General features: G+C 39.5%; 1 protein-coding gene across 2 annotated transcripts in view; it reads right to left on the bottom strand.

Annotated features, from left to right (window-relative positions):
- The window catches only part of MCTP2 (multiple C2 and transmembrane domain containing 2), a 102,559-nt gene that overhangs the window by 61,133 nt on the left and 28,112 nt on the right, over positions 1 to 13,314 (bottom strand). For both annotated transcript variants that reach the window (XM_010170170.2, XM_010170171.1), the window contains exons 8-10: positions 9,483 to 9,647; positions 7,538 to 7,668; positions 816 to 1,002 (exon numbers count right to left, since the gene is read on the bottom strand). In XM_010170170.2, the coding sequence (XP_010168472.1) occupies positions 816 to 1,002; positions 7,538 to 7,668; positions 9,483 to 9,647 (483 nt within the window). The remainder of the gene's footprint in view (positions 1 to 815; positions 1,003 to 7,537; positions 7,669 to 9,482; positions 9,648 to 13,314) is intronic.

The following is a 13,314-nucleotide window of genomic DNA, read 5'->3' as shown; positions in this document are numbered from 1 at the left end:
GTAATTCAGTAAGAAACAGAAATTATCGAACTACTAAATGACCTACATTTTTATATCCATCACTATTTTTATGGTGTTTCAGTTCAGCACCTGGTATACCCACAAATGCATGTCCACTAGCCAAGTCTCACTGCATCATGACCTCGAGGTTCACAACATCCCAAGCTACCTGCTCCTACGGAAATTCTCCATTCACATAAGTTACATGTTAATGTTGTGGTGGAGGTTGGAAGGAGCCCTGCATGTTTATGCAAGTATCATCTGCCAACTAAAACAGAAAACAGAACATAGGTAGACCTGGAGAAGCAGCACGGGTTGGGAAGGCAACACACCCAGTTGGAAGCGAGGAATATCTCCTCAAAAACTTTGACTTAAGTGGTTCAAATGTCTCAATCTCGCACCCCATTTCAGAGAGATACATTTATTTTTTCTCTCTCAGCTTTAGAGGACTTTTCCAATAATTGAACATTGAGAACATATCCTCCCCAAAGAAGGAAAGCAAGTTAAGTATACTATGATCTCTCCACAACATTCAGTGTCTTTCATTCCCCATGATAATCTCTTAATACAACTCAAGTTTGCAATGAAAAGTATTAGTTTAAAACTCAACAAATACAAGTCAAATCGCTTGGGTCTATCTGCCCTGCCAATCTCCATGTCATTCTAAACATAATAACTATTCTGTGCAATAGTTTTCTCTGGCAGGAGACGTAACTATGACTGGACAATTTTTAATTTTTTTTTTCCTGCAATTTTGACTACTTTCAAAACTAAAGGAGAAAAAAAGAAGAAAAAAAAAAAAAAAGCAAACTCACATAGCGTTGTGAAATCTGTTGCCTTTCACTGGGGTCTCCCAAAGGGCAGACACACAGATCAGAGATAGACACTCCTGTACATGGAGCAACAGCAATCAACATAAGCAGGGACCCTGGATGTTTTTCCAGAGGCAGCTCTAAGCAATTTGTCTGCTTAGTTGGCAGGGCAGTAATGTCAACCTGGCACCTAGAATGACAGTATCAAGGGTTAATAAAGAAAAAAATGGAAAAAAAAATAAAGCAACATTTATATAGATTTTGGTAGCAAGCAGGGACCAAAACTTATTGCCTGTTCAGGATGGAAAGAATGCAAAAGAAAAAAAATCATCTCAAAATTAAACATGGGGAACCAATTAGCCAGTTTCTATTACACTTACTGTCAGTTTTGCTTTCTGGTTCACCTACTGGTAAGCAGAGGTAAAAGCTTTGGGCTGCAAGTACAGTAGGAAAACTTAACTCTGGCCTGCCTCACTTCCCCTCTAAAATCCCCTAGTGCTTTGTGATGGATTTGAAACACAATTTTATTTCACCTGTGGGAAAAGAAAAGGGGCAAATGCAAAATTTAAAACATTAGCCTAAAATAGATTAGTTTCTTTAAAGTCACATCCTCCATTTTATGCTACATTATACTGTATGCCCCAATCTCTTTTACAAGCCTTACTAGAGCTACATTTTCAGAGTACTGTTATATTTCCCAAAGGAAAGGATTGTCTTAAAAGTCCCCCCCCCCCCCAATCCCTGTGTATAATAGGCACCATTAACCTGAAACCTGCACAAAAAAAAAATAAATAAAAATAAGAAGGAAAAAAAGAGAAACATTCATAAAGAGATAATAATAAAAGATGAGTATGGGCTAAAGCCGAGAGAGATCACTAGACAGCAAGTTATACGTGAAGGGAGCGGTTAAATGCAACAGAAAGTCTAATCACTTGGCTGGGCTAAATGCCTTCTATTTAGAAGTCCAGTAAATGGAGTGGAACATTTCTGAACCTCTGTGGGGTTTGACTTTTAAGAACAGGCTGAACAAAAGTTACAGATGAAAAAAGAAAAAAAAAAAATTAGGAAGGAGAAGCTTTGTTGCCACAGAGCAAAGGGAGTCACTTTTCTCAAAGGGACAGAGAGTGAATGATCGAGAGCAAGAGCTTTTGCTCCGATTAATGTCTGCCGACAATTTTTTATTTAAACTAAACTTGTTAAGGTGTTGTCTTAATAGGCTAAAATTCCACAGGGTTCCCCCAGGTGGGTTTCTTCTGGGTAAATGGTGCATGTAGTGTTCCTGATTGATCCCATTCCAGTAGTAGAGCTGGAGCGGTTTATACCCATCTGCTATAAATTGCATGCTTTCCGCTTCTTAACAGCCTATTTTCCGCGAATGCTAAGGCGGTGAAAGAAAAAAAAAATCCCAAAACATTTCAGCCTGAAAACTCAAACTACGTTATGAAGTAAAAGTCATTGCTCTGATGAGTTTGTAACTCATCTAGTAGCTCCCGTGTATTAAAACACGGCTCTTCATGCAAGCTTCTTCTCACCAGAATCAATGGGAATGACTTTGCCTTAAGTGTGCTCTTTGCTATTCACTGCACTGAACATACAACAGGTTGCAAGTTTACTCTTATTAACTGCTTTCAAGTGCCTTGAAAGAGAAAGAAAATAAACTTTTCTGTGTAAACCAGGAAGAGTACCAACACTGTTTGGTGCGTAGGCTGCCTCTCAACACAATTTCCAAGTGTGAGAGGTTGCATTTGAAACTCATTGCTATGCCTAGACTCTTCAGAAAGATATGAGAAGATAGAGCAGAAAGGAAAATAAAACAACAACAAAAAAAGACAAGCATTGAGAAGATGACCTTATCACTTCCACACTGGAGGTCAGCATCACCTTGGTTGCACTAACACAGTCGCTTCTCAGACTGCAGTAGTTTTACTGATACTTTAGGAGGAATGTGTCTTGGAGTTTTTTTGTTTCTTTGTTGTTTTGGGCTTTTTTTTAGGGCGTGGGTTTTTTCTTTCCCCCCCCCTTTTTTTTTTTAAACAGATGAAGAAAATGAAGACAGCAGAGAGGAAAACTCAGGGTCACCCAGCTGGTCTATGGTTGAGTTGGCAATACAAGCCATTTCTTCCACATCAGCATTTCATACACCACCCACTCACACCACAGTCCACAACTGGGGAAAGCTGCATTTACTTTATGTTAAGAACTTTCCATGCAGTAAGAGAGAAGAGACAACTTGTTCAGACAACAGTGCACCTCCCACCAATAGATAACCTCAGAAATCTCTCCTGTCTCAAAGGCAAAGTTAAATATAATTCTAGCTTGTTTTAGCAAGCTATGGAATTGTTTCTCTTATTAAAAGAATTTGATCAGTCAAAGGTCAAAGAAAAGATTGAGTATAAGGGTGTGGGTGTAGAAGGGATGCCCATGTGGTGGGGAGAACAGCAGGAGGTGGCGTATAAGCATTTCTTCCTCAAATCATGTCTGATTTCCGTGCAAACTAACTTCCTTAAAACATCTGTGTTCACTCAAGGTGATGGTATGCCTCTATTTTCTTTTGAGGAACTGAAAAGAAAATCCACATTTGGACTTGCAAATGGCAAAAGGCTTAAGAAAGAAAGAAAATAAAAAAGACAATCTGTTTCATTTAGGTTATATAACATAATTGATTAGACTGCAAAGACTGCAGCTTTGTAAAACAATTAAGACATTCAATTTACTATATAAATTCAGTAGTTTCTACACAAACACTTCTACACTATTAAAATAAGCCTAATTATTTCCAAACTACTTTCCCCATCCTCCTGAAAGAGAAACTCTTGCCTTTCCTTCTTTCTTAGCTTCCTATCTGCAAGACCTTATTGCAGATAATTATTTCACAGGAAAGTGGTAAGAGACTTTGGCAATGGGCACAGTATAAAACTAATGGAGACAATCCACTTTTTGCTTAAAAGTTGCCTGATCTGAATATGTACAGGGCAAAATTCTCTGACTATTTGTATTTTAGGCAACTCAAATGATCTCTTGAGTTAAATTCTCAAAGTAATAGGATAGCTCTGCTTGTTGTCACCTTTTGCTATATTATATATTCAATTCAGATATAATCTTTCACACACATGCTTCATGTATGATCTACAAGGGACACAGTTCTGTAAGTTAAGAGTGCACTGTGCACACAAATGTATCTTCTTTAAAAAAAAAAAAATAAAAAAATTAAATGCTTTCCTTCCTCCTCCTGATCAATATTTTAGGTCTACACCTCTATACTGACCTCTAGTCCCATAGAGGATTACACCACAACTTCAGTTTTCATTTAAGACTGTTCCGTTGACTTACAGACCTCACCTTTAGCTGTCAAACTTTTTTTTCCCCCTTTTTTTATTTATTTTGCAGAGAAACATTACTTGAGAAAACTACACAGTGAATATGGGGTTAAATTATTTGTTTATCAGGGAATCAAATGTTAAGATTTCACTAAAAGGTGCTGGGCTTAGACTCTTACCAGTATTTATGGAGTTATACTTTATTACTCAATCCACAGTTCATCAAATTATGAGTAGACTTAAACAAACGTATATAAATACATAAGAAAAAATCTGCACAAAGCATTGCCCCTTTTTTCCCCTCATAGAATTCTTGAAAGCCTTCACAAAAGAGGTCAGAATCATTATCACAGTATACAGTAAGATGCATCTGTGGTCAATATTTGGAAAAGAATTTCAAATGCCACAGGTGTCAGGGAAACAATTAATAAAGTCTTATTTTGACTTATTTTACAGATAAGTTTTTCCTATAGCTTGTTGAAATTTAAATTGGGATGCAGCCATAGTAGATTTTTCTGCTCCATCCCAACAGCATGGCCTTTAAAAATAAGGATTGTTTCTTGTTGCAAAGACACTGTTTCCTGGAGACATTCATCATAAAGATATTGGATGCACTCCAATCTCATAGCTCATGGTCTTAAGTCTAGCAGTTTTTGTAAAACCTCTTTCTGGAGGTAAACATGTGAAGAATAAACCTCCAACGTTTCACAGCATCTCTTTTTCAAAAAATATCCCTAACAACTTGGCATAAACAATTTAACTCTGCCTGGACAAATTCTGCACACGTTAACACCTTTGTTTATTAATATACATTAACATCATCTCCTGTTTATAGCATGCCTTATCCCAAAGGACACAAAAAGCACTCCATAAATGTTACTAACAGTTCTGTGCAGACTAAATAGAAGGATTATTCCATCCAGCACCAAAACAGAGCCACTCCTCAGTGCTGGACCCTGGCAGTTGAACTGCTCTATGCTGCAGTATTTTATGTGAGGAAGAGAAACTGGATCCAGTTGGAAGTCTAAGGAGAAGCTAATATTTTAGCTTACAACATGGATTGACAGTGTGGGTTCATTTTGTGATAGGAGAAGGGTGACATGAAATCGTACCAAATGTTTCTTCACTAATTCAGAAGCAGACAAAGGCCCCAGGTGATAGTGTTTAGTACCAAAGGTCCAACACATTTCTTATTCTACATGTTCCATAGTCTCCACAGATGCTTCAGGTACTATTTCAAGAACAATATTTTACCTTGAAACCAAATTATGCCTGGGAGAAAAGCCATGTTCCAGGGGCTTAGCCTACATGAAACCCTGGGTCTAAAGGAATTAACAGAAGTCTTTACTCCACAAAAGTTGAGCAGTCTGGATTGTCAGACATGACTCCACCTTGTGCACTACCTCTACTTCATTTAATTATTGTGTGTGTATGTGTATATATATATAAAGGTCTAGTCCACACAGTTCAATCTACACAGTCCTGAGGGAGCATAATGCATCCTACTTACCTGTAAATTGAATATTTTATTAAATTATTAATTAAGATCCAGACAATTCTGCCTTTTCCTTAAACCCATGCAAATTATTTGAGGGCAGCTGGGCTGTACTGCTGCATCTAATGACTGACTATAACCCAAAAACACTTTACTTCTAGTGATGTTGTGAAATCCAGAAACCTCAAAACTCAACTTGGAAATCATGGAGACAAACATGGCACCTCATAATGTTGTTTTGCCTACAAAATCCTTTTCCAGATTAGACTGCACTTGAACTCTTCATAAAGTATTATTTATTGAGTGTTAAAAGTTTCTACACTGTACAAACAAGGCTTGTTATTACACATTTGGTGTTTACCTATTCTTGTAATAATTTTTTAAAATCTAGTATAATTTTTTTCTTGTTTTGATGCTACACCAAATTTGCTGTGCTTAAGGCAAAACAATAATATTTTCTCTCCATGTAGACAGTAAAAATAATTTTAAGGTAAATCTAATGCAGGCAGGCTTTCTCAGTGTTGAAATCTTTAATAACAGAATAAGTATGTTGCTGATAATTTTTTGCCACACGGAACACCACCTGCCAGAAACTAGTAGAAAAAAAAAGGGGGGGGGGAAAAACCTAAGGAAGAATTGCTCCAACATCAGGGAGTACGAACAAACCACAAACACTGCTACATTTTTTAACTCTAAAGAGAATATCAATAGTAATAAAAGCAACTGTGAGAATGGAAGGAACAAATTCATCTTCAGCCACTTCTCCATGTGATGAGCAATAGCATTCAGCCAGAAAACATTTCCTGCTCTGCAAAACCACAAACATTTGTAGAGCCAAAGGGCATTGTTCTTCTCAGTGAATAGTTTCAAACTATTTAAATGCTTAAAGTAAGAGAATGTTCTTATGAGTTACTGTTATTTAGTCAGCAAGTTGTGAAACCCTCACCAGGTGAGAATGGCAAACAACTGCAGAGACGATCCCTGCCTCTAAGAATTCAGAGGTTGTGACACTGATCCTACCAGCAGATAAGCACAGACAGACCAAAGAGGGGTTCTGGTAAATTAAATGGTTCTTGAAGCTGCTGCGTGTAGCCAACTGTGAAGATGAGTTTGGGGAGATGGGTCTAGAGGACAACATTGCCAAAAGAAGGGAGAAGGCAACAGGAGGAAAGATATAGTTCCTATTAGGATACCAAGAGTATACTAATACTGTAAAAATAAGAAGTTAGATAGGAGGGGAAAGAACAGGACATAAAGAGTATCCAGTATCAGTCAGGAGATGAGTAAATCACCTGTGAGGCTGTCTCTGAAAAGGATGCTTTAAGCAACATGAGCTCATGCGATAGCATGGGGCACCAAACCCACAAGAGATCAGTCCTCTGTGGCAATGGGGAAGAGATTACCCAACTAAAGCAAACTCAGCTAACAGGTCCTATACATTTATACGGCTACAGGGACACACCACTGAGGTGCAAACAGAAACACCAGTGCCACTCAAAAGGAGCATAAAGACCCCAAGGTGGCACCAGCCTGAAGCTGCAAATCAGCCCTGCAGAGCACAAGGGGTCTGGAGCAATATCACCATGGAACTGCAGACAAGTACTGCCCCTTGCTGCCACTCGCTCTCCCAGAAATGGTTCCCAATGAGCTCCCGCAGTATTTGAGATTTTACAGTTAACGTGTAGAGTCAGTTTGGGTGGCCCTGCATTCAGGTCATGGTTAATTAATTATCCAGTAATAGGTTTTAATAAACATACCCTTGCAAAGGCATTTGGACGTGACCAGAATAAGGTGAGAAACATACAGCATGAAACTGGTAATGAACATAAATTGATCAATTTACAAAATAATATACATATATATAAATCACACTATCTTTTATACTTAATACCCTCCCCCCCAAAAAAACTTACATTCCCAAAAGCTCCTCGTGCTTTTTGTTATCCTTTCTCCAGATCTCAATGTCCAACATATCCTTCCTGTCAGAGAAGTAGTGAAAATCAAACTGTTCCCTCCACTGAGGATTTGCACTCTTACACAGTGTCTAGAAAACATGCAGTTATAATATTTACTTTTCTTAAATGGTACTTATTTCCACAGTAAAACACATATCAATTCTTCTACAAGAACAAGGTGGGATGTTAGGGTATCGAGTACCAAGGTCAATCCAAGCAAAGCTCCCCAGCCCTTCACACATAACCTCATCCTCTCTTCCAATATTGATAAATATGCAAGTGCGACGTGAATGAAATTTTGAAATGCAAGGTGGATCTACTAGTTCCACTTTCAGTGGACTGTGGTCAGCATTCAACGTCACTCACACACTGGAAGAAGTCAAGAATAAAACTTTTTGAGGACAATCACCTGAAAACAGGCTGGAATTAATTCAGGAATCTAAACTAGTAATTTTGCACCCTTCCATGTTAAGATGTAGGCAAAGAAGGAGCAGCCTTGAAACTATTAACATCCAGTTAATCTGGTATCTGTAAATTGTCCCTCTGAGTTCAGTGAGATTGTTCATGTGTTCAGGTTACTTTGAGTATTCACCAGATTGGGACTTAAATCACTTGCAATTCATATCACACTACACTACCCATCATCAATATCAGCATGGCCACTGAGAGAACAAGAGATAGGATTAGATGGACCATGACTGAGATTTCATACTTCATGAGTTGAATAAACTCCAGGAAAGAACATGATGCACTTCTAATTTGAAGTCTTATTAGGGTGTAAAAGCAGCAGTCCCCAATTTTTGCTGAACTCCAGACAGAAATGTTAAGCAACTAACTCCCTGCAAGGCAACATTGTACTTGACTCCTCATCTTAAACTTTAATTTTCTGTGACTGCAGACAGTGCAGTCTTGTAGATTCACGACACAGGCTACGGACCATTAAAAAGAAACATGAAAAGGGATCTTAACTAGAATAATGTATATTTATTCTAAAATTACTAACCCATTTGTTATTTTTCAAAGCTGCTTTTCTAAATAAAAACATTATGTCATGACCTTGGTTTGAGGTCTGACAAGGGGGACAGAGTGCAGGTTTCAGATGCGCCTACATCTGAACGTTATGTTCTGTGAACTTGTTCTGTACATTCTGTAAATGAGGGGATTTGTTTCCTCCTCCTCTTCTCTCCACACTTCTGGTTCATGAAATGCAGAGCTCTTCCTTTCTCAATGTAATATTAGTTTAATTATAGCCTCTCTTCTTATTAGACTTTGGAGAGTAAGTGTATATCTTTGAGAATCCCACTAATTTCTTAGATTCCCATGAAACAGTACTGGATACAAGTAAACACAGCCTAGAAGAATAAAAATTCAAATCAAAGCATTGAATTTTCTGTGTGTTTGGAGGAGAGAGGCAGGTTCTGCTCTATGTAACATACTTTTCAATAAATGTGCTTTAAATAAATAAATAAATAGATAAATAAATAAATAAATAAATAAATAAATAAATAAAAATAATAATTATGCCCCTGCACTGGGAACCACTTCAGGTCTGCTTTTCCAGCATATCTAACATTGCAAACCTAACTTCTATATTGGCAGAGAACAAAACACTTGTGATGCACGTAACTTTATTTCATTTCATATTAGTGTCAAACATCCATAAATATGACGAGTATGTTAAATGCACAAAACCAGATACACACAATACTCCTAACCTCCTATTTCTATATTGGCATGTAAAACATATTAGTAAAATGTTAATGTCCCTGATCTAGTCTCCTGGTTTTGATCTCACTTATATAAAACATTCAAGAATAGTTCCATCTGAGGTAGTAACACTTTTAAAAGAAATACCAAGTACCTTATTGGCTTCAGCAAACTTCAGGAAATCCTTAATACTTACCTTACTCTTGTACCTTTGATCTCCCAGCTTGAGGAGAATAAAAACCTCTGCCAAGCCCCCTCCAGGAATATTCTTCCCCTCCAAGAGTGTGATGGTGACCAGACCGTTCCACAACTGGTTCTTGCGCAAAGAGTCGGAGAGTCGCATGCTCCGCATGAAACTAGACTGAAAAGCAAGTCAGTAACATGAAACATTTATACACCTAAACCCATGCTTTTATGCTCAAATTACCCGTGATATGAAAGCACCAGTAGGGACTGAGGTACCATGATTCCATAGGAGGAAGCAGGGAATGGAGGGCAATAGGATATCACGAGCAATAACTGGAGCACCGGAAGTTCCAGACAAACTTAAGGAAAAACTTCTTTACTGTGTGGGTGACGGAGCACTGGGACAGGCTGCCCAGAGAGGGTGTGGAGTTTCCATCTCTGGAGATGTTCAAAACCCACCTGGACACTTTCCTGTGCAACCTGTTGTAGGGAACCTGCTTTAGCAACCTGCTTTGGCAGGGGGATTGGACTAGATGATCTCCTGAGGTCCCTTCCAAACCCCACCATTCTGTGATTCTGTGACATTTCTGCCTGTACTGTATTATGGCTGGCCCCATGGAGAGATGGTGTTCAGCATCAGTGGGGTTAGCTTAAACCATCAGAGAAGGTGACTTCAGCTAACCTGGCTGAGCTTTCATAAGATCAGACCTCAAACATGGAGAGCAATCTACCACCTTGGCTCAGAGAAAGAGCTGGGGAGGAGAGGTGGAAGAGGGGAGAAACTGAAGTAAACTCTTAAATGTCTCCAACTACATCCATAAAATGCAGGTTCGTCCTTTCCACGGAGACAGCCCACAATCATAAAGCCTATGGCCAGGTGAAAGGCTGAGCACGCATCTTCCACCACCTCAATCACTCAACTGCCCATCATCCACATTAGCTCTTCGCCTGCTGCCTTTGGAGCTCCTGCTTCTAGAAACTGAGCTCACGAATCAAAAATACTGATGCCTGCTGAAAAAACACTGACACCACCAGGCTCTTTATCTGGAGTTATGGCTACCTGGTAGCCACATTTGTTACCTTCGCAGCTTCATCCTACATAGCACGGTTGCGCTAAGAGTTTGCTAACTGGCAGTATTTTATTGGACAGAGGATGATTAAATAGGCCTTTATTTGGGGGGAGTGAGCTGGAAACATTAAAACTCAAGGCTACACTTTTCTTCTCGCAGTAAAAATCCTGCCGTATTTTATTCTCGTGAAGCAACTTTTAACTCGCCACACTTTGGAGCTTCAATCATGTCATATACAGGTGGGAGCAAGAAGGAGGAGAAGATTTCACAAGTCACTTTAAAAACAGGACGTGTTAGCTTTAAAAGCAAGTAAGAAATGTTGTTGCTAAATAAAACGATTGCAAAAGCACCTGATGTCTGAAGATTACTTTTTATGGATCAATTACCCAGCAACAAAATTCTTAAATCATGGGTGGTGAACTCGCAAATTTTTTTACTCGCTTTTTACTGGTTAAAATACCCAACTCTTTGAATCCCACAAGCTTATTAATATACTTCTATTTAAACACCCCATTTGGCTTTCCTGGCACACTGATTAAAAATTCCTACCTTTAAAAAGAAAACGAGATTTTGATTCATAAATCCAGCTGCAATATAATTTCTCTTTTTTTTTTTTTTTTTTTTTTTTTAAAGTTCGTCTTTTAGGCCAAAAAGCTAAAGCATGACTGTTCCCATGGACATACTTCAAAGTCCCGGTAGATATATTCCTCCCTAAACACTGCAACTATTTCAAAATCCTTTCTATTAAAAAAAATAAAATAAAAAAAAGGGAGTAATGTCCGCAAGGGATCAAAGGGCATTCTACAGTCTGGCAATCGCCTTAGAAAAATGGCAGTGCTTCCATGAAATATGCCCTAAAATAATTTTGCAGCTTGGTATGTCCTAATTTCGAATTGGATGTTTATCTTGGAAAGGCTTCTATCTAACTTGTCCATAAAACAGCTCCACTTAGCTCTATGAGCCCTGTGAAAATGGAATCCAAAGCTGGCTATTAAAGGGGCCTGGAGATTGCTTCCATATGGCGTAACAGCATGGGAGTGGAGGGCTAAGCCCTACAGCAGGCGCTGCTTGGCTTGAGCTCCCCATCTATCCATGGACACTCGTTGCATTACACCATAACATCTGGATTATTGCTTGTAATGTCCCTGGGAAATATCCACTTCCCATCAAAGCCTTTATCTATCTCAGTTGTACTTTGAACATTTTAGTATTTAACATAGTCATGTTTGATGTGATGTACTTGCTGCTTTAGGACTAAGGATTTTCCCTCCCCCCCGGCTCCTTCCTCAGAGGAGGAAGAGGTATTTGAAGTTAGTTCACACACACAAAAACCCCCAAAATAAAACAAAGTTTATTATCTGTGTTACAATTTCTTTTAAAAACAAAGCACCCAGTTCTCTTCAAAGCTTCCAAGCTGAACACGAAAGACAGTTGTTAGCACTCAGTTTTCAAATCAAATTTGGATTCTTCTCATTTTTTTAACCAGGCTAGTATTTTAGGGAGTCACTCAGCATTAGGGTCTTTCTACCCAAATTCTGCAGCATACATAATCCCACCTTTTTAGCCACTGATTTAACAAGTCAAAGGACTGTTGGGAGGTACCCAAAGCAGCCCAGATTCCACACAGTCCCAGAAAAATTCAGCTCTATTACTAGAGCACATTGTAATGCATCAACTCCACCCTTCCAAAACAGGTGGTCCCTGAGCAAATGGCCTCGTGCACCCACTTTCTGGATGGCTGTGGAGCTGCAAAAGTACTCTAGGTTCATCTCAGGAGTATGATGGTCTCCAGCTAACAGGACCTGGCTACTTTCTGGACAAGATCTAGCATCACTTTAGAGAAACACGCTGGATAGAGAAGCCAAGAAGTTTGCAACTAGTTTGGGGCATAGTGGGGATGTGCAGCACCTTGACGTGGGATCGATGACTGCAGTTTGCTTCCTACCTTCCTCAGCCCAGCTCTTCCACCACCACAAGCCTCTCTCCAAACCAAGCAGCTCAGAGCCCAGGACAGCTGCTTGCCTTGCACCCCTGCAAGACAGCCCGTCATGTTAAGAATGCTTTGGATTTCCTGGACATACCCAGGTCAGTCCCACAGCATGTGCTCAGCAGGTCTGGCACGTCTCTTATGCCTTGTATCGTCTACACACACACCAAAGACCTGCTCTGTGCATGCTCTGTGGCCACCTCTCCAGCCTCCCCGCGTACTTGGCAGACCGCTCCTCTGACCACCCTGATGGAAACCCCAGCCAAACAGGCAGTGTCTCAGATTCCACTCACAGTTTCTGGAAGGAAGCACGTCTGGGGAAACCCAGATGTGTGGTAGATTCACGGACCTGGGCCATCAATGAGTCAACTTTAGTGTTGCCCAGGGAAGCCTGCACTATGGAAAATGCCTCCAAAGTGACCAGAAAATGCTATTGCATTATTTATGTTAAAAGTCTTGCCTCCTCTCTGATACTCCGCACCTACTCATTTCAAACTGATTTACACAGAGTTAACTGATTAAACTTCACTGCCTCCCTCTGAGTTAGCAAAGCAATTACAAAGCAGAGCCTAGAGAACTGCACTCATCAGTCCAACAAAACTACTGAGGGGCAAAACAAGCACTGAAAAAAGCCACCCAAACCTGCCTTCACAATGAGACACCAGAAGAGTCAAAGCCTCTCTCAACACTGGCCAGAAAAGGAGGGCAGAACTGCTTAATCAGTGACAATTTTAATTGGTTTTATCTTTCTAGTTCTGCCCTTTCCCTGTTACCTCCCAGGCTAT

This window comes from Antrostomus carolinensis, unplaced genomic scaffold (assembly GCF_000700745.2).
Source record: "Antrostomus carolinensis isolate BGI_N321 unplaced genomic scaffold, ASM70074v2 scaffold796, whole genome shotgun sequence".
Classification (NCBI taxonomy): Eukaryota; Metazoa; Chordata; class Aves; order Caprimulgiformes; family Caprimulgidae; genus Antrostomus; species Antrostomus carolinensis.
This window is presented reverse-complemented; position numbering and strand designations above follow the sequence as displayed.